The following is a 22,170-nucleotide window of genomic DNA, read 5'->3' as shown; positions in this document are numbered from 1 at the left end:
AGTACGACTGAAAGATCAGCAGAAGCCACAGATCACAACACACATCACTGCCACTGACATGACCACCGCTCCTGGCTTTAGGGTAAGAATGAGACTGGAGGAATAAATGAGACCTTACACAAAGCCAACAGAAGTACTTCACTAAACATGAGCATGTTTGGATTAGTATGCCAGACCCCTGAAGGACTCCTTGCCAGAAAGGATGCTCAGCCCTAACAACCGCGCACTCAGTGCCTGCATACATGAATTATTAAACAAACTTCATCCCACAGGTCCCTCCAGTCAATCAATATGAGCTGCACTGCTAAATATGTAACTGTAGGCATAAAAAATACCGTAAACATGTAGCTATCCCCTCTCTTCAGCAGGATTGTTATTTCGGTCTCCAAGTTTACAGAACTTATGCTGACAAATCCAGAGGCAAGTTGCTCCAATCAGTATCTCATGTCATAAGATAAAATTCCAGCCTGTGGATATTCCAACCCAAATAAAACATTACTTGCCCTCTGAAGGATGTGTAGAAGAAAAGCCTGTCTTTCACTAACTCTAACTCTTAGGGAAGAAAGAGTCAAGATACTTTGAGTTCCATTGGTTTTCTCCTTTCTGGAGGGGAGAGGAGGACTGATTTTTCACGGCCTACTCAAAATGTCAATATTTAATCTACTCAAATGCCACATTTCGTTTCTAATATATGAGAAAAGAAAACAAACTATGCCCCAAAATAAGTGTTTTGACTAATAACAGGAAGGGAGACCTGAATATTTTTTGCTGACTAAGCTCAGAAAGGCTTTCTCAAAATTAGCAGAAGTGTTGCTATCATCACGGTGGTCCAAGTGCTGAAAAAGGAGGGATAGTTTTATTCCAAATATTTATTCCTTCTGCTGTCACCCACAAACACAAAAAATGCACGTGTGAATTCAGCACTTTCCAGATAAGCATCTTAGAATACATTTATAAAAAGACCAAGCATGACAGTATTTTTACACACAGCAATATCAAGCTACACTTCTGCTAGTGTCAAATTTTCTTGCTGCAAATACAGCACTTGCTTTAGGATGCACTTGGCTTCCAAATTAGAGGCGTGCACTTTTTTCCTTAGGCACCAAATCAGAAGGGATGTATGGGGTAAGCAGATGATGGATAGTTTTTATATCAGCTAATTCTCTGTCAAGATACAACATTTCCCTATTTCACCATTTAGCGAGATCTATACTACAAACAACATGACTGTCCCAGGACCTTATTACAGTTCCTATTTCCTCGGAGTGAACATGCTCACACTACAGTAATCAACTCCTGTCCACCAGCTCCCAGAAGACCCTACATCCTTGATCTTCAACCAACTAGATCTAGACCTGAAGGGAAATTCTACAAACTGAAGGCAAGAACTATAGCACATGGGCAGGCTGGGACTCCTGTGCCACCCAATTTTCGCCTCTAGAGGTCCCAGCAGTGAGTGTCCAGGCACGCATGGTCTTCTTCAACCATGACACCAAGGTGAGACCACAAACTGAGAGCCAAGCCATGACACAACATGAAGAAAAACACAACAAGCAGCTGCTTGTCAATAGCCAAGGTTTGGTTATCTCCCACTCGTCCTTCCTTGTTCCCATGCTTCTGTCTCCTGAAGCATTCACCACTTGCCACAAATAACTAATCATTGCTCCATCACTTCATGGCTTAAAATTCACAGCCTATTTCCAAAGGCTGATATCTTGACATGGGAAGATATTACTTTGGCCAGGATTTCTGGCCATCTCAGACCTATGGCAAGGGCAATTTGGGAGCAAAACACTGAAAAGGAAAACTCTTCTCTGACAGGTTGATTTGTAGTGACTATTAGAAACTGTTCAGGCATGTGAAGGGATACTCCAAGGGCCTCTCTAAGCAGAGAAGGTCGTCAAAAGTGGATGAATTTATCATCATCAGAGAGTTCTGCAGTTCATCACCAGCTTTTGCAGCTTATCACAAAGATGTCATGTATCTGGAACTCTGTGATTCTTAAGGGTGAGATCTGTCATATAAATACAATTACTAATAAGGCAAGTGTATTATACAGTTAAATGCAAATGTTGCAATCTGGCAATCCATTTTTCCTGCCAAACCTAGAAGGTTTTTCATGTCAGAAACTGATGCCAACAGCGATAAATGGAGGATAGATAAAGTTAATCCGACTGCTTTGAGTTGAACAGGGAAGGTATTACTTTGAAGGGTTTAACATATTAACAGAATCAAAACGACGTTTCGAAATATTTATGGAAATCTTTTTTTTTTTTTTTTTTTTAAGCTTATACAAGCAGAATAACAAAACCATATGAAATATTATTAAATCCTACCCTTAATTAAACATGCTGACACTTAAAAGCTTCTGTCTGATTTACTTAAATAAAATCTTCCTTCAATAAATTATGACTTTAAGATATCTTTCTGCTCTAACTGAATATGCATTCCACAGGAATTAAAACCTTCTTAACAGAAGCTTCTTTATTTATTTTTTTTAATCCTTTATATTTTTTTTAAGCTATACTTCTAACTCATCAAACATAATGGTAAGATGGGAGAAGAAAAAGGAAACAATAAGCGTAAATGATAAAACAAACTTAGAAACAAATCTTCATTGTTTTTAAGACAATTCAGAAAAGCCTGGGGTGTGGATTTATCTGCCTTCCCAGCAGGTTGGTGATGCTCCTACCCACAAGGAAAACAATCTGGCCTCACTTCAGCATATGCAGAGAAAGATGAACATGTCCAAAGGGCGCTTCCATCCAGATGAGGAACAAACGACCTCACAACTCCCTACAAAAGCCTGGGTTACTATGCATCTTACTGTCTTATTAATTAGGTGGCATGAATCTGAGTTTTTTTAAAACTATAGAATCATAGGCTACCATAGGCTATCGTAGGATTTGGAATGACCCCTTAAACTTACTTATCCTTTACCCTTTAACTTACTTAAACTCACTTATCCATAATGAAGATGACATGAAGGTGTCACACGAAGTAACAGCCATGATCGAGTCCAACGCTCTCCAGAATTAACAACCACTTCCTGAACACCAAAGTGTTTCAAAGCACTTCTACAAATACAACAAAATAACAATGATTGTGTCCAAGTGGACTGAAGAGCTCACTGCCACTCTGTCATTAATTCTGGATGTGCAGATAGGCAGTGGGCTTACACAGAGTTAGTTCTTACCCTGAGGACACCCTAAATGGGGTATCATGCATATATCACACGAGCACTGTTACGCCATAGGCATCACTTGATTTAATGGGCATGTGATGTGATTTAATGGGCATTGAAGACAAACTGATGAAGGCATTCCTAGAAATTATCCCAGTGATGTGGAAAATTTACTGAGGAACCATGATAAAGTCAGAGTTCTTTCTGATCCCAGCAATAAGCAAGCAAACCATATGTGAATTTCGGCATAATCTGCATTGCCAGGAAAAACAGGTACATCTTGAGGTTGTTGTTTGACCAAAAGCCAGGGTCCAAAAGCTGTGCCTTCTGCCCCTTTCAGCATCATCGCCTTTGTCTCACCCCTGAGAAACTCAGACCTCAAACTCAGCTTCCCAGTCAGAAAATAATTTGAAACTCTTTTGCAGTACTGCACCGTAATCAGTTCTGCTGCAAAGCCCTAATAAAATCATTAAAGTATTATACATCAAAAAGCAAGCACTTCATCAGTGTTCTGCAGACAGTGATTGCTTCATGGATATATATTCACTAATACTGCTTAGATGTGACATTCAATCTGTGGATGTAGGAATTTTCTGCTTAAACAGGAGGATCTGCGTCCTTGTGGGTTCTCTGATAGGGATCTTGTGATGCCAGGATGTCTGATTTTTCCAGAGAAATGGGAAGGATACATAATAGACAGCACTGAATACTGCCATGTCATTTCTACAAGAACAGGAGGCTTATTTTCATGCACTGTACAGATGTAGATTTGAATCCCCTGTCAGCTGCAGAAAAACATATCTACATATTTCTATAATCCGTGAACTGAAAAGAAAAAGTGGGAAAATAAAAAGCAACAAATCAATCAGAGAAAGGAAGTGGAAGACAAAATCTCTTGGTTTTCTGGATAAATCAACATATATTGCAGAATGGACACACTGAAAACTTCCAATAGTGCTCTAAGAAGTCCCCAAAATATCCTTCTCACAACCCTTCCTTAAACAAACCAATTCAACTGTTGGAGACTAGTAAAGAATCCAAAAATGCTGCAGCATGAAGTGTCATGGCTGTATCCCCAGATACATTAACAAAAGGATAGTGTGACTGTAACTCAATACGGTACCATATTAACCTTACAAGCCTGATTTAGAAAGCATATAACACTGTAATGGTCAACAAACCTCAATAGAAAGGAAATCATGGAACCCTTCTGCTACTAACAGCTTGATCTCATTGCTTTGAGATAGCCATCAAAGGGTATTTGCAACTGCATAACCTTAATATCAAGACTAGGTCATATTTTCAGACAGTGAATAATCTGGGCATTTATTTTACATTGGGGAACTCACTCAATCCCACATCATGGGACTAATGATTGAAATACAATGCTTGAGAACCTGGATTATTAAACCAAAAGTTAGGGAAAGAAAAAAATCTTTATATATATATTTTTTGTACTATATTAGTACTCAACAGGATGGGTTCAGCAATGTATCATCCCTCAGAACTGCCCAATCATCTTAGCCCCTAATCCCAGCTCCATGCATCTGTCTTCCTCTTACTCCTGCTCCATTCCCAATTAATCCAGGGTCAACTGCATTCAGCCAACTCCATCTAGAGCTTCTTATGAGCATTTACATTTCACTTGCCAGCATTTCCATATCCAACCATGTAAGTCTTTGAGCTGGCTCTGGGAAGAGCTCACTGCTGAGTGTCATACATACCCTGCTCACACTTCAGCAGCCAGCTCTGTCTCACTGACTCAAGCTGGCACTCTACTTGGGATGAACACGTCCCAAATCCACTTGCCATAGATGCAGTCCTTATTCTGAATGACTCAGCTATCAAAGGCAGAGAAACCACTTCAGCAAAGGGAACAGCCTGATTTGACAGTGAGAAGTCTGCCCTCATCTGAATCAGCATCCCAGTTGATACCCTTGTAAGCTTTGTGCATGAGAGGTGGAACGTACATGTATTTTAGAGTCAAGTGACTTTGCTTTCTTTTTGTATTAGCAAGACTCTGTGGATAGGTAAACAAATGCTTTTGTAGTGTTCAGACCATGGTACAAACCTAATGTCCTATGTTCACCATCATCCCCCTACGCTCAACTACTCTGACTCCTCTCACCTATCACTTTAGCAGAGTGATATTCACCTAGTTAGTATGAAAGAGAACCATTAAGGCTGGAAAAGACTTCTAAGAACATCATGTACAACCATCAACCCATCCCCTCCATGTCCATCCGTTCCATCCACCCTTTTCTTCAAAACCTCCACGGATGGTGACTCCACCACTTCTCTGGGCAGCCTGTTCCAATACATCACTACCACTTCTGAGACTAAATTCTTCCTAATACCCAACCTGAAGCTCCCCTAGAGCCATTACCTCTCATCCTGTCACTGGGTTACTGGGAAGAAGAGAGCTATCTCCACCTTGCTACAACCTCCTTTTGAGATAGTTTGAGTGGCCCCTGAGACTCTTCTTCTCCAGATCAAACAATCCCAGACAGATAAGATACCCCTTTTTTTTTATTCTAAAAGCCAAGGCTCTACACCTTCTACATGCTCACTCTTTGCTCTCCACCTATCTTCCACGTTAGAGGATATTCAAGGAGAAACATGCATCAACCTCAGAAGGAACGGGGTCAAGTGGCAAAGGAGCAAGAGTTTAAGCCATGATTTGCAGCTGGGGAAGCAGAAAATGCTGCTCCAAAGGTCTCACCTGAAGAGCTGACCCTCTGCTTGCTCCTGATCATAGAGATATATGAAGCCCTTGTGGCTTTCATGATTCATGGTGTGCTGATTTTTGCTGGTACAACTCTCATGAGGGAAAGGCAGAGATGCACATAGAGAATTCAGGCTGCTTGCATGCATGCATCTGGTGGTGAAATGGGGTCAATGTGAAGAATACATCAGTGTTAGGACAGGACAAAAAGAATGGGATGCTGAGGGGAAGGCAATTGCTGGATACCCTGCAACTGTTCTGTCTGGAGATGCAATAAGAAAATAGGAGAAATCAAGGGAAAACTTTTGCTAGAGCCTGGGAAGAGGGGATAGACCATGAAGGTGGAAGGAGAGAGTGGGAGGAATTCTGGGTCTGACAACAGGGGCAGGGAAGCACAGTTAAAATAAAAAGATGCTACATTTAGCTATCTGGACGATTAATGATAATTCCAAGGTCAAAAATAATTAATGCAATTAGTGCATTATGGATTTATTTATGTAGCTGCTCAAGAAAGAAGAAAATTATCTAACCACACCATTGAAACACTCTGAAGAGACAAGGAACTGATTCTTAAATATAAAAGGAGTAGTTTAGGAGTGTGAGCACAAGAGATGCCCTGGATGAGCAAAAGCCTTCCTGGATAAAGGATCTTCAGCAGTTACTGGGGTGGTTTATGCTACAAATAATTTTGTACATGTAAACATCTTTCCTGATTACATTGATCTATACAGGCTGACTCTTTACTCTCACATCCTCTCCTGTCCCCTAAATTTAGTTCCAAATCTTCCGACTATTATTACTGTAACTATTTTTATTCTTCCAGTTTGCAAAACAGTGTTGATGTGAATTAGAGCAGATCTGATGCACAGATGATAGCAATGAATTGGAGAGAGAAGGAGAGAGACTGCAAACCTATCTGAGAGATTATATTGCATCGAAAAGGTGAGTCAAGTCCATCAGGCACTTCTTCGGATTGTAATGCTAATATAAAGAAATAGAAATCAAAATCTTCCCTCTGTTCACAGCTGAACCTCATTAGGTAATGCAGTTATATATACAAAATCAGAACCATGTCCTGAGTACTTGATTTTCATACGCAGGCTGCATGAAGGGAAGCAGCTTTAATAAATTGTGCTACATTTGGAAAAGCCATTTTAATTCTCTAATTAGCATGCATACAATGAAAACTAACTGTGCATGTTTGTGTATACACATATCCAGAAGAGAGTTTAATGAACTGTATCTATTGCAAGTGAAATTGAAGTTTCATTTTCTCTGTGCTGTACCCTGTGATGCAAGTTTCAATGCCATAACACACATTTCCGCATATAAAATACCTTCCTTGCTCCTTTTCTTTCTTTTCCTTTTCAATTCACTGACTTTTGCAAAAAGGGAAGAGAAAGGAAAAAGCTACACAAGCATTCAAGCCCAGCTTCACATTAAAAAGCAACAAAACAAACAACCCACACACAACCACAGAAACACATCTTTCACTGTGGATCATCATTTCCTGTTATCTACCTACCATTCTCTGCTACCCGAAGCCAGCACAAGCAAAGCTTTATACAATCAATACATGCCATACTATCATTAATCACCGACAGAAAGGAACAAAATTAAGGAAGCCTGACAAAAAAAAAAAAGGGGGAGTCCGGCTATGAATAAAAGGATGGAAGAAAGGGAGAGGATGGATGAGTGGGGAAAATGAAAAGGTTGGGACTCAGAGAAATGTGTAGCAATTCAAAACAGACTCACAATCCATCCTGCAGTTCTTGAGTATCATTGGAGGTCCCCAGAGATCGAAGACTTCTTTCCAGAGAGGTCACTGTCAACAGCAGAGAAAGCAAAGGAGCATTTTCAGAGAAAAACGTACTGGATTTCCATTCATCTTTTAATTTATTTCCTTTCAAAACCACACAATGAATTAGTGTTTGAACAAGTACCTTGTGACAACAGAAGGCAATGCCAGTTAACACAAAATGGATAAAAGTGAGTCCCCAGGAGATGATTATTCTATGAGTGGTGTGACAGGACACAATAATGACTAATTAATAACTATTAACTGCTCTAAATATCCTCCAAGAAGCTGAGTTCTATCATTCCAATTCCTTTTAACTCATTGTTCAAGACTTTTACAAGTGATTCCAATCAGTAGGAAAGGTGGTTCATACTGAAATATACAATAACTTCACACTTAAGAAGAGAAATGCATAAATATTTGCCTGTGTTCACTGTTACATGTTCACTTCGGATTAACAGAAGACCACTTATTTTGGACTTAGCATATCAAGTATGTAAAGCACTTTATGACATTCCACAATGAAAGATTCAAAATGAATGACATTCTTACTCTTTACGTGTGGGACTGTCTTTGGGATGCTTCCAGCTGTAAGAACTTATGACCCCGTTATCGGTTACACTTCAATACTTATGGAACAAAAAGAACACATAAGTAACATGGGTCAATTATTCCAATAGAAATTTAAGACATCCATTATTTTAATGACTGCAGACTTGGTCTCGGTCTATAGTTCTGAACAAGTCACTTAACTGTTTTTCCACTGACAGGAAAAACCAAATTCCCTCTTTTCTTCTGGGCTTCTGTGGGTTGACACCAAGAAACATACAGAAACACACAAAAAAGGACCTAGTTAACTAATTAATGTCCTTGGACAACATGAGTATCCAAACAAGCTTGTACACCAACATATTTTCACCTTGCTTACTACTGTGCTATATCTCAAAAGCATATTTCAGTATAGAGTAATTCACTGAGAAAAAAAAACTTAAGTAACTGTCTAGAGTTGAGCTAATAATTATTGTACTTTGCTGGACATACAGTGTTTTAAAGAATAAACTGACAGTCTTATACTAATAGCCATTTGCTTTTCTAGGATAAAAGCATTGGTTCTGCAAAGATTTCACAGATATTATAATTTCCTTTCTGCTCTGTATTCCTAACAAGTCAAGTCTCCCATGCAACCTGTCTATTTCAAAGACAAAACTTAGTATCATCTAAAAATACTCCAGGACCTACCAGCCCTTTGGGGCACTCCAGAGCATTGTGCTTATTCTAATGTCATTGGAGAGCACAGAATGAGTTAAGGAAGCAAAAGCATTTGTGTGTACACTGAATTTCTAAGACTGTTTTAATGTCATGTGTGCAGCTCAAGGAGGGAGAACACCATCTAGAGCTTTAAAACACCTTTCTAACCCAAACTGAAAAACCAAGGAAACTCATGAAGCTACTACTCTGCCAGAATCTTCCTAGACAAGAACAAGAGCATGAAGGAAGACTGACTTGATATGCAGGTGCTTCTTTGCAAAAGCAGAATGGATCTTTGCTACTGCTGCTTTGGAGAAGAATGAAGGAGAAGGCAGTTTTCCTATTGCATCAAACTGACTACACTGCCTGAGATTTTGCATGCAACATTTCAGTTAGGGGCAAACCCAGGATTTTCCGCACCTTTTAGATATTTTGGAAAACACATTGAAATCTAAGACAGGAATGCAAGAGAGGGGAAAAGCACCTGTCATTCAGGTGAGAAAATGACTCCAGTTTAAGTCTCCACCTTAAAATTTGATCTAAACCCAGAGGTTTTAGTTCAAGAGAAGAGCAGACGTGACACTAAAGAACATGGTTTAGTGGGCATTGTAGTTATGGGTTGATGGTTGTACTAGATAATCTTAGTGGTCTTTTCCTACCTTAATGAATCTATGATTCTAGAATTCCATTTATATAAAGGTCAGTAACATCAATAGGACAATCTCTGGAACAGCCAAAGTGCTGGCGTTTGATCTGGCTCTTACCTGGGAAATAGCAGAGGTGAAATGCAGATTTGAACCTCCTGGATGTTGGTGTGACTGAGCTCTTTCATATTTTGAAATAGAACTAGCTTACTTTGGACAGTTGGACTAGATGATCTTGTAGGTCCTTCCCAATCTCACGATTCTAAGATTCTATGGCTTAGATTAGCTCTACTGAAATATGCATGGTTCTTGTGCTGGATGTGGAAAATCCCTTGGAATTTACCCATTCCTAACTCTTGAGCTACCAAATAATGTGTCAAGATGTGCTGAAGCAATGCCATGAAGCCAATGGTAGAACAGACTTCTTACTTCACAGGCCTTGTATATTTAGCATTTAAAAGGCATATGCTAGTTTTCCAAGATGAAGCATTTTCCACAGAGGTCACTGCTGTTGGACTTACATTGATTTACGTAAACTGAGAGTCTGGCACCAGTTGCCTACATCATCAAAAGCTTTAAAATCAATGGCGGATGAGAAACTACCCCAGGATGGAAATGGAGACTTTATCACACCTGTGAGATATCAAAAAATTCTTTGCTCAGCCTCTCAGATCAAGGAAATGGGATTGCACATGGAACCAATATGTCATGGGATAAGTACAGGTAAAAGTTCAAACTACCCCTTGACGCTTCTGTAAGAGATAGCTTAAAAAAAAATGTCCCTACGAATGTCCCTACATTCATGAACTGTCAGTAGAATGATCCAGTAGCTCATAAACAGAAGCAATGCTTCTGCCTCAGGTTTTTATTCAACACTCAAGAAAGATGTCCATTTTCATGGCAGAAAGCAGGAGCACGAGGCATTTCTATGCAAGTTCTGCCAAGATCAGCTTAGAGCTGTGAAGATTCTCCTTGGTCAGAAGCCAAGGACTCAAATGGCCAAGAAGAATTTAAATCACCTCAAAGGCTCAGATTTCTGCAAAAAAAGTAAGGAGAGCAAAACCAATTCAAACAACAGAAGCACAGCATAGAGAACTCATAACTCCTTTAGCTTGTCAGTGCACAGAAAAGCATTCCAGACGCCTGGTTTGGTCTCCAAACACAATGGAGAACCTGGAATTCCCAAAAGATGTTGGAGTAAGGGAGGAAAAGAGCAACTGTAGCTGCATTTATGCAAACCTGAAGGGCATTCAATACACCAGGCCTGGCACAACAGGAGCACAGGGCAACATCTGGCGAGATTCTGCAAGGCAGACACTCGCTTCTTGCTCAGCTGCTCGTGTGCTGGTACACAAAAGCAGCACTGACTTTTGCTACGTGCTCTGAGACAGAGCTTGCTGGCTTTACTGAAGAGACCATATGGTGCAGCTGTGCAAGGCAGAAGGGATCCTGGGCATTCTTTCCCATTTTGCACCTCTACAAAGTTCCTTATCTAGGCTGGGTTAGCTTTGTAAGATTTTAGTAATACGTTCAGCATCTCCTCCCATGCAAAGGTGGACCCTCCATTGGGGAAGGGCTTTGTGAGGCAGACACACACAAGTTGAATCAAACTTCCTTTAGCAGACAAAAATAACAGAGGTGGTGAAGAGTATAGTTATCTTATGGGCATTTATTCAACCTAAAAGCACTTTAAAAAGCATTATAAATTCATAGATTCATAGATTTTAAAGGCCAGAGAGAGCTATTTTGATTATCCTGTCTGATTTCCTACCATAAAACTTCATCCCATCACTCCTACGTTGAGACCGTAGACTGCAGCTGGACGAAAGCATATCTTATAAAAAGACATTTGAATCTTGATTTAAAGGTTCGAAGCCACACCGCATCCATCACGTCCCTCCAATAAGCAGCTCTAATGGCTAGTTACCCGCATACAGAAAGATTGAATTTGTCTAGCTTTGACTCCTATCTCCTGATCTCATTATGTGTGAGAATGTTAGATTAATGAGCCCTATGTATCTATTTGATGTCTTTCTTCCCGGAGAGGTACTTACAGATCATGATCAAGCCCTCTCAGATGTCTCAAACAGAAATCTGGATGGCATGCATTTTAAAGTCCGATTTGCAGACTTCAAACAATTGCCTTAACTTTTCTCTGTAACCTCTCCAATTATACAAAACAGTTTTAAGTACAGGCACCGTCAGTACATGCTTCAGAGAGCACTCTGTACAGGCAACAGCAGAAAGCAGACCTTCACACACTCTATACCGTCTTAAGAAGAGAAATAAAGACCACCTAAAATTACTCCAAACCTAATTGAAGGGATAAATGTAATTACAGCGAAGAACAAAAGTAGAAATTGGATTTCAGCGTTTCAACAAAGATAATGCACTCATCCTAAGGATTTCTCAGGGTAAACTCCACTCAAGGAGCAGGAATTGGGATTACTGCTCAGATATCAGTGATAGGACCAGAGGGAATGGTTTCAAGCTACAGCAGGGGAGATTCAAGCTGGACATTAGAAAGTATTACTCCTCAGAAAGGGTGGTGAGGCACTGGAATGGACTGCCCAGGGAGGTGGTGGAGTCACCAACCCTGGGGGTGTTCAAGGAAAGACTGGATGTTGTGTTGAGGGACATGGTATAGTGGGAGCTATTGGTAATAGGTGAACAGTTGGACTGTATGATCTTTTAGGTCTTTTCCAACCTTAGCGATTCTATGATTCTACGATATAGTTTGTCAGCCCAAACCTGGCTAGCTTGGGTACTGATAGCATACAAGCAGCTTGCAAAACTTCACAATGAATCCTTCGTTGCCAACAGCCAGCATACTACTATATCTACTACTATAAGTTTCCCTAGTTTTGCCTTTGACTCATTCAGAATAGTCTTGTATTTGTAGCAGAACTACTAAGACTCATTCAGACGATCCCTCGAGGTCTTTAGTCAAGCATTCTGCTCCAAGAAGGTCCATTCAAAAGCAAGGTCCTACTCCAGCTCTGAATATCTCCAAGAACAGAGATCCCACAGCCTTCCTGGGCCCTCACTGCCATGTTTAATCAACCAGATGGTCAGAACTCTTTTCATCACATTGAAATGTGTTCTGTGTTTCAGCCTCTGCTTACAGTCTCCTGTTCTTCCACCATGAGCATCTGATAATGTGGCTCCATCTTTTCTACAGTTTCTCTCTAGTTTCCCATTGAGTAGAGTTAAGTCCTGAAGCTCAGACTCAATATGAAGATGACTGTCAAAAGCAAACTCGTATCTATGTATTTCAGAAGAACTGCTTCCCATTCTCCTTCTAGTAAATAACCCTTATGAGACCTTTCCCCAGGATACATGGGGAGAATTAAAACTACTTGTGAGGCACTAAGATACTTCCTTTGCATCCCATCCAGCTCTTTCTTACCTAATGCTCTTATACACAGATCAGAGAGAGAAGCTGATCTGGAGATTCAGAACATCAGCAATCAACAATCTTAAATCCTTGTCTGGCAGTAGTGCTTTAGAACTGGGATACAACAACATTAACTGCTAATCAACATTAGTTTTTAACTATCTGCAAAATGCAGCTCTGCATTCTATCCCAATGAGGCACTGATGAGCCAGAGCACGTCTCCAAAGGAGGGAAGAACTCTGCATCTCTACTGTGCTGAGAGATATGAGGAAGAACAGCATCACTCCTCAATCTTCAGAGCGAAGAGTAATAGAAGAGATTTGGTGTTGGTGTTTTTATAAGGGAGATAGATGTTTTGCAGGTTTGTATGACAGCCTCTGAACACAGTAGTGCTGCAACACATTAGAAAATGAGCCTGGCTTGTTCCACCTTCCTGCATTCTAACTCCCTATTGTAACAGATGACACGATTAAAAATAGAAAAGGATGTGGTCTCAGTAAGAATTGGAATATATCTGAGCCTGTTTAATGCAACATATGGTGGAATATTTTTACATCTTATAATGAACTGCGTATTGGACATGTGCTGGTGCTCATGAGATGCGGCAGCAAGAAAGCTGCATTAATATTTGCTCCCTGACAACAGGAGCTGTCACACACACCATGTACACGCACAGGAGTCATCAGCAGGACAGCACACAAACGACCAGGAAACCTCTCATTATACGCACCACTGGAGTTAATTCGGAAGACGTTGGCTGAAGTCTCTTGAAAAAGCTCCTGTAGTTCGCTGGGATCAATCTGGGTGGCTGCAAAGACAAAAAAAGGGAGATCTATTAATACTAGAAACCACCATCACTTTGAAAGGGGGCTCTAAATCCCCAGCACAGCCTCTGAAACGGGAAGACCAGCTGAGAAGATCTATGATAGAGCTGTCACCAGAATATTATGTTTTATATACACACGGGTTGGCAGGGATGATGTGCTGTCACACTCAGTGCAGGGAATTATCAGTACTACCACATGCAAAATGGTACCTAACAACCAAACTGGGTAACACCAGTAACACAGGGCTAGAGAATCATGCAAAGAAGACGGATTTTCTCCTCAAAGCAGAATACTTGTAAGAAAAATAATACTTGCTCATCTCAATCACAGTGTTGCTTCAACAAGAACAAAACTGATAGGGAGCCTTACTCTGTCTAAGTAGACCGTGCAAATCATTCGCCGCTCAGCTGAATGATATAATAAAACTCTGAATCCAAATTCCTGCTCGTTCTCTCTAATGAAAATGCTGATTAGCTATTAATTCATCAATGTGGGTTCCTCCTCACCGGAAAGTTAGCCCAATTAGGGGGTCCAGTGGAGCTTTACACAGCGCTGGATTATACAACATGCACTGGAAAGGCCAGACGCCTTCGCCAGCATCATCAGGACAGTAAAGGCAATGATCAGATGCACCAGATATGGCTTATATGGATCAAGGCAGCCTCTGCAGGAATTATTAGCAATTGCAGTAGAAATATTTCTGCTCATTTATCAAGTGGGCATAGCAGAACTGCAAATGAATGAGAAACTGCAAGCACAGCAACATGGACAGGCAGAGCAAGGTCCTGCCTTCAAAAAAGGGAGAGGAGGCAATGAGAAGGAAAGAACAGTTGGGGCAAGCAGGGGATGGGAGCTCAGACAAGTCCTCTGCACATTCATCTTCCTGCACAGCATCCCTGGGATAGGCTTCTCTTATTATTTCTTCCTGGTACCCCAACAGCAAGGGTTAAGGAGACGCTGCCCAGAATTGCTACTGGTGCTGCTCAGGTGACTTCCCTAAATCCCACTTTGGCCAAGGCACCCAAATCCTTCCTACAAGGGTTATGCAGAATGAGACAGAAGGTTTGAACACTTTGTTTAGTTTTGATGTCTTTTTTTGTTCTGTTTTCTTCATTCCTCAACATAAAGCTCCATAAAACTACTTGAGGTCCTCCAATGCTTCATCTTGGCTAGAGAAAGGTGGGTGTGAGGCTGGACTGAGCTATACTACAGAGAAAGGATATCTCACGTACATAAACCTTTAAGAAGGGTCATATTTTGATGGATAATAGTCACTACAGAAAGTCTTTTGTCCACTTACACTTCTGAAATGAGCTCTGGAGCACATTTTCCCAAGGTTTAGCCCCATTTGGCCCCCACCTTTTGCAGTTTTATGGAAAACTGCTCTACCACAAAAGTTGGCCAATCTCAAAGCACCACCAACCTTGCCCACTTGACATGCAACAGTGCATTTAAACAGCTGCTGTTGTTGGCACGTTGCACCTCTGAGCTGAAGCATTACAGATACTCAGATAGAAGCTGTAATTCCTATTTCCCAGCAGCAGACTGTGACTGCAACACAGTCTGCATCCCTTAACCGTATCCTCCAACTCTGTTAAAATACCATGTTCCCAACATGCATTTGAAAGAGCAGAACGTCAGCAACAGGGCAAAGCAAAAATCCTGAATCATGAACAAAACAAAAAGTCCTTCTAATACACTGCTCAGGGTGGCCCTGAGGATACATCCCTCAATGCTTTCAAAGAATCATACAATCATTAAGCTTGGAGAAGACCTCCAAGATCATCACGTTCAAATGTTAACCCATCCCCACCATATTCACCAAACCACGTCCCCCAGTGCCACAACTTCAGAGACAGTGATTCCACCACTTCACTGGGAAGCCCGTTCCAATGCCTGGCCACACTTTAAGAGATAAATCCTTCCCAGCATCCAATCTAAACCTTTCCAGTCACCACTCAAATCCATTATCTCTTGTCCTATCATCACTAGTTACCCATGAGAAGAGGCCAATCCCCAGTTCACTACAACCTCCAAGCCACTACAACCACAGCAAGATATGGAGGTATTAGAAGAGCCCAACGTGGTACTGCAAGGCCTTGAGTAATTGAGGAGACACTGAGAGAGCAACCAGGGAGTTTTCCATTGCCCCTCACCCACCCAACATGCAGCAATACCTGTGTGAGACAATCCAGCCCCAACTCAGCCATAAATGAAATCCTGGATCAGACTGTCAGGTTGACACAAATCCAGAGCATTAAATGGTGTTTAATCAAAGCACACAGGGTCTTATTGCTAGAGATTTTCCCACTCTTCTCTTTCCACAGTTCCTCCTAAATCAGCCTTTCCAGACACTACTTTCCTACACTTTATATATGGAGCTATATAACACAAGAAATTAGCTTGGGCTTACCTGTCCCCTAGGAATTGTACTTGTTACTAACAAGATCCAGCTTACATTAAATCACTGAGAAAGGAGCAGAACCAGATAAGATTTTAGATCTTTATAGACAGCGCTGACCCTGGTTGGGGGTTTTTTTGTCATAATTCAAATTTCTGGCTTAGTAATAAAGCAGAATGGGCACCATCAGAAGCTACTGCACATCATGGACATGATATGGCTTCAGCCTGGTTTTTCATTGTGTTGTGGGTTGTTTTTTTGTGGGTTTTTTTTGGCAGGAGGGAGGTGAGAAGGGTTTATTTATGTGCTTATTTCCATTTTTATTTTATGTTTTTTCCTTAAATATCCATCAGTTAAATTTGATACATTTTATCCTGGCCCAGAGATCCTGTGTCCATATGTGCGTAAGAACTTTGATGAGGAAGCCCCAGATGAAGCACGATGCAATCAAGTCAGAGTTGTAAACTCCTCCAAGTCCTGAATTACAAGAACTGATCAAGACACAATACTGCATTAACCCTCCCCTCACCCCCACAAATAACACAGATTGCAGGCTTCAATTTATTCCCACATTTAAAATATCCACCAGAAACCTTTGGGGGGGAGGGAGGGAAAAGGAAGAGAGCGAGGGAGGGGAAGGGGGGTAGCATTAAAAATGCCAAGCATACCCAAAAGCAAAAGTAAATAACCTCAATGCTGCAAAACACAGAAGCAACATTCATTTTGGTGCCGTGCACACCTGCATTTTGTTGGAACAAGAGGTCCTTGTTGGAACAAGGGACCTTAAGGTCCCTTCCAACCTAAGCCATTCTGAGGTTCTATGATTTTCAAGTTCCTGTAACACCAAGAGAAGGAAACACCAAGCAGCACCGTGCACCCATCACTGGACCATAAAGTAACAACTACCCAGAAATTAGGGTGCTAATTTGGGAGAGCAGAGTTTGTCCAATCTCCTGCAATTCGCTCACCCTCTACTGCATCTTCTTGTTGGAAAAGAGGTAAAGTCTGACAGGACAATGTGTGAGTATCATCCTTAACTTTTTAAGTCTCATCAGGATGGTATTTATTTCGGCTGAATGCAAGTGGACTCCATAGAATCATAGAATCATCGAATCACAGATTGGCTTGGGTTGGAAAGGACCTCAAGGATCATCAAGCTCCAACCTCCTTGCCGCAGACATGGCCACCAACCTCCACAATTAATACTAGACCAGGCTGCCCAATGAACTCCCCCTTAAAAGTTTTAAATCTCAAAACACAAGCATCAAACACAGAGACATACATCACCTCCATGCCTCAAATAAGTGTGAAGAAAAGAAAAGAAAAGAAAAGAAAAGAAAAGAAAAGAAAAGAAAAGAAAAGAAAAGAAAAGAAAAGAAAAGAAAAGAAAAGAAAAGAAAAGAAAAGAAAAGAAAAGAAAAGAAAAGAAAAGAAAAGAAAAGAAAAAGAAAAACAACACACAAACAACAAAAACATAGAAGTGGATGCAACCTTTGGCCAGAATTTCCACAAACACACTTGGAAAATGCGATACTCAGATAATTGCTATCTGATAAAACCACATTGCATCTGGCTTACAAGTTCTTGCCCTGCCCTTGGACTTTCTGTGTTATAAAATTCTGCTGGTTCTGATTGTCTTTTGTTTTCATTTTAGAAAAGAAAAGAACACGGTGACAGGGATGTTGTTTTAAACTGCTGCTGCAATTTTGAGCCTCCACACATCAAGCAGAAATGTTGTAACTATTCATGGAGGACTCAGCAGTCCAAGCAGACAAGCAAAACAATTTAAAAACAGCAGCAGAAAGCAAAACTAAAATGCATCTGTACTGCCAAGCTAAGTGAAGACATACCACGACTAAGAGGAAAAAAAGAGAATGCATGGCACATTTGTGTCTACTAAAAAATTAAATGTCTTTGACGACATAAAGCAAGTGCTAAAATATTACTGTTCCCCAAGAAGGAGTGTGAGGTTGCTGATAGATATGCAGTAAATACCTTGCATGTGCCAGTGCTAATAGAGGTCGGGGCCACAATGGGGAAAAGGTGACTTTTAATTACACTTCAGGTTCTGAAAGTTTGCGGTGGAAATCATACAGAACTCCACATGCAAATCACTTCTTCTCTGCCTCCCTAATTGCCAAACCTAGTTTTCCAATATTATCCCTATTTGCAGAAACCCCTTGTCAAGAGAAAGGACAACCCAACTTAGCAAATATTGGGTGGCCAATCTATTTATTTCATAGAACCAAAGAATCATAGAATCATTATGGCTGGAAATAATACAATCATGTAGTCCAGCCATCCACTTACTGCCCACTAACCATAACCCTCAGTTCCACATCTCTAAGTTTCTTGAGCACCTCCAGAGATGGCGACTCTTCCACCTCCCTGGGCAATCCAACTCTTAGACAGCACACATTGGTATCCTTGCAGTCTCAAGTCTCTGACAGTCCTCTCTTAGATCCAGCCACCACTGACAACTGTTCTAGCAGAGGAAGGAGAAATCTAAAGGAACTGGCAAGTAGAAACGTTTTTTTGGCTCCTCTAAAAGATAAGCTAAATGCAAAATCTGCAACAGGCTTATAAGGTCTCTTCTTTGCTGATCTGGATATAATTAATATCCAAAGGGAACAGCAAGAGGTCCAAGACAACACTCATGGCAAAGGCATCTACATGAACATCCTTATGCATAATGCTAATGAAAACTGCCGTGTTCCTCATGTTAATCTTCCTTGCCTATTAATTATTTCACACTAATTTGAAGCTCCTAGTGGCTTTTCTGCAGCCAGGTGAAGTCAATTGCCTCCATGAACTTAATTCTGTCACAAAGTACTCAAAAGTTACAGAAAAGGAGAGGCAACAGTTACAGCGACTCTAATATAAAGGGAAAAGAGAAAACAAGACAAGCATTCAATCTTTCTACTTACAATGCAAAACAAGAAGCGAAGCAGCTCAGCACCTCAGTTTTTTAACACCAATATCCCCAGTGCACCACGTTGAGATTTGTGTGTCTCCACAAAACAAATGACAGCCACAGATTTCCTGCATCTGCATTTTGCTCATCGGAAAGATTTGCCTGAAGCTGTAACACCATAACACCACCTTTTGCTAGAAGAAGAAAAAATAAACTCATCCTAAATCCTCAGTTTACCTCCACCAAAAAGGATTAAATACGGCTGGCTTTGCCTGTGTTGAAATCTTGCAGCTTAACCCTTACATGACCTGGTTACACAGATAAATCTCACCCACTAACAACCTTTTCCAGGACAAGGAGCTCCATTGGAAAGCTTCAATTTCCCTCCTGAAGACTCTTCGTGGTATTGACCTAAGCTATCCAAGAGACTCTTTCTTGAAGACCATGAAAGGAGACAAAGAGTAAATACAAAACTACTAGTCATAGGGAGGACATGGAAAGAAAATGCCCCAGAAAACATGCTAACACACAGGTGAGAAGTGGTGGATGCACAGCCACAAACACCTACACATAGCACAGACTCTCCTCTGGCATCTAGGACTCATCCAGGGCAATCCTTCCCAAGGATGCTCTGGTGTCTACTACTTCATTCCATACTAGCATCAACCAAAAGCATGTTTTGACAAGACTTTACCCAATAAAACATGGTTTAAAACACATGAGAAATGGAAGGGAATGAAAAAGGCTTGCATTGTGTCTCATGTTGCAAAGTTGCTCCTGGCATGCAAGCTTAGGAGACAATAGCAAGACAAGGGGAAATGGTTTTAAGTTGAAGGAGGGAAGATTATGGATAGATATCAGGGGGGAAGTTCTTTACTATGTGGTGAGATGCTGGAACAGGCTGCCCAGGATACTGTGGATACGCCATGCATGGAGATGTTCAAGCCCAGGCTGGATGGGGCTCTGGGCAGCCAGGTCCAGTATTAAATGTGGAGGTTGGCAGCCCTGCATGCAGAGCTGGGATTGGATCTTGATGATCCTTGATGTTCCTTCCAACCCAAACCATTCTATGACTCTATGATTCTATGATTTACACTTTTAACAAATGTGATAAATCCAGTGTTTGCATCTGTCTTCTTCCAGCTCCCATTCTCACGCACCGGGGTCACTATACTAAAGAACTCAATTACCTTTGGATTAGCTCAGTGTTTCATTTTGCATTGATGCTCATAAACTTCTTCACTTTTTAATGAAATTGTCTTCCTGGGTTGGCCAGGTTCCCCTCAGCGTACAAAGCAAATTCCTACATTCCTACAGTCTTAGGAATGAATCTCTATCTAAAGAACGGATTTAAAGGAGAGAAGGTATCTCAGCTGGGAGAACTCATTGCGTCCTACCCATCTGAAAGGGAAATATGGTTAAGTAGTAAAGCATCTGCCTCCTCTGCTTCTCCCCAGGTGAAAACCAAGAAGCATGAGGTCAACCTCCACTTAAAGCAACAAAGATATTTTAATTTCTAAGCCAAATTTAGTGTGGGGACTAAATTCAATGACCGTTCATGACTGAGGTAGTAAAGCAGACATGAAGAATCATTTCATAATGGTAATAATCCCACGTGGTCATACATTTTTTTCTTATTCCCTATGACATAAACCTTCATTAACCTTTTAAAATCTTCTGAGATTTGTGCTTTAGTTAACATGACCTCAGAGAAGCAACTGCAACGTCCGCTCTAAGTGCTCTTGGTAGCATTAGAACATTTTAACTGGAGCTCACTATGGCTCTCTCACAGAAGATCTCAGGAAGATAATTATATATACAATAAATTAAGAAGAACAATGGAAGCCAAGGAAAGAGGTTATCCAGGAAAGGTTTTTCATGTAGTTGAGGTCTAGGGCAACGGGACCAAAGTTTTGCAGCCCAGGAAGGGAGAAGCATCTCTTAGGGAAATAGAAGAAAATAAAGATGACAATCAACTTCAAATGAGTCAACTGGTAGAGACAGGCAATTTCAAGAACTGCAAAACAGGATTAAGACACTGTTTCACCCATTACCTAGATGAGTGAAGAAGCTACATGTGTTCTCTGCATTTCCACTTTAAATGAGGTAAGAGAGAGTTGCCCTCTCCTACTACGGGCAACAACATCCCCACAACCTCAGCCATGAAAATGCAAATCTCCACAGCCCAGGAAGCTGTTCACGAAAACATTAGTTATCTTTTTACAGTGCAATCAAGGCACAATCAGCTTTGTTTTGCATCATTTCCAATTGAGATGTTGCAACGCTCTTTTGTTTCCTTTTTTTTTTTTTTTTTTTTAGTATATATGCTAATAAGCAACTGCTTATTAAGATGAAGGTGACAATCTGTTGTAAATGCACAGCTTGTTCTGGTAACTTCTCAACCCTGCATCTTGCACTGTACATCCTGGAGAGCATGATTGTAGACAGTGCCTGCAAACCAGCTGATGTATATGGAACATGGCCAAGGAGATGCACTACCATGCTGATGACATGTTGGTCAGGCTTTCCAAATCACTATGGAACCACATCCAGCATTCAGTCAACAAAAAACAGCTTCTGGCATGAAATGTTATTCAAAAGATGAGATACGCTATAAAGAAAGGAGGTAAAAGATGTGAGATGAGGCAAGATGCTGGATAGAAGCTGCTTCCCACTTCCTGCAGAGAGAAACAGCAATAAAACTCAACAAAAAAAGCCCCAACCAACAACCAACAAATCAAGAAACCAACCAACCGGGTCTTTTTATATTAATACCCTGATGATTTTAATTCATGAATAATAGATAAACAGATAAAATTCCCACTATCTTCTCATTTCTATAACAAGAATAACAACAGGTCTTGTTGATATAGTAGAAGGAAATGCTATAGACCTTCAAGAACATTCACTGTAATTAAAAGCTGGTCATTACATGGCAGCAACATGATTGCTAAGAGCAATCTGCAGGTCAGGCAGGCCTGGTAGCTTGTGGCAAGTTACTCTGTGGGATTTTCATCCTATTTCACCCGCTC

General features: G+C 40.8%; 1 protein-coding gene across 26 annotated transcripts in view; it reads right to left on the bottom strand.

Annotated features, from left to right (window-relative positions):
- TSNARE1 (t-SNARE domain containing 1) overlaps positions 1 to 22,170 on the bottom strand; it is a 416,856-nt gene that overhangs the window by 266,224 nt on the left and 128,462 nt on the right. For all 26 annotated transcript variants that reach the window (XM_085536897.1, XM_085536893.1, XM_085536887.1 and 23 more), the window contains 2 exons: positions 13,727 to 13,804; positions 7,665 to 7,734 (listed from right to left, as the gene is read on the bottom strand). In XM_085536897.1, the coding sequence (XP_085393023.1) occupies positions 7,665 to 7,734; positions 13,727 to 13,804 (148 nt within the window). The remainder of the gene's footprint in view (positions 1 to 7,664; positions 7,735 to 13,726; positions 13,805 to 22,170) is intronic.

This window comes from Coturnix japonica, chromosome 2 (assembly GCF_054131305.1).
Source record: "Coturnix japonica strain WE chromosome 2, WE-NBRP24, whole genome shotgun sequence".
NCBI classification, from domain to species: domain Eukaryota; kingdom Metazoa; phylum Chordata; class Aves; order Galliformes; family Phasianidae; genus Coturnix; species Coturnix japonica.
Note: the sequence above shows the minus strand (reverse complement) of the source record. Positions and strands in the feature narration are given on the sequence as shown.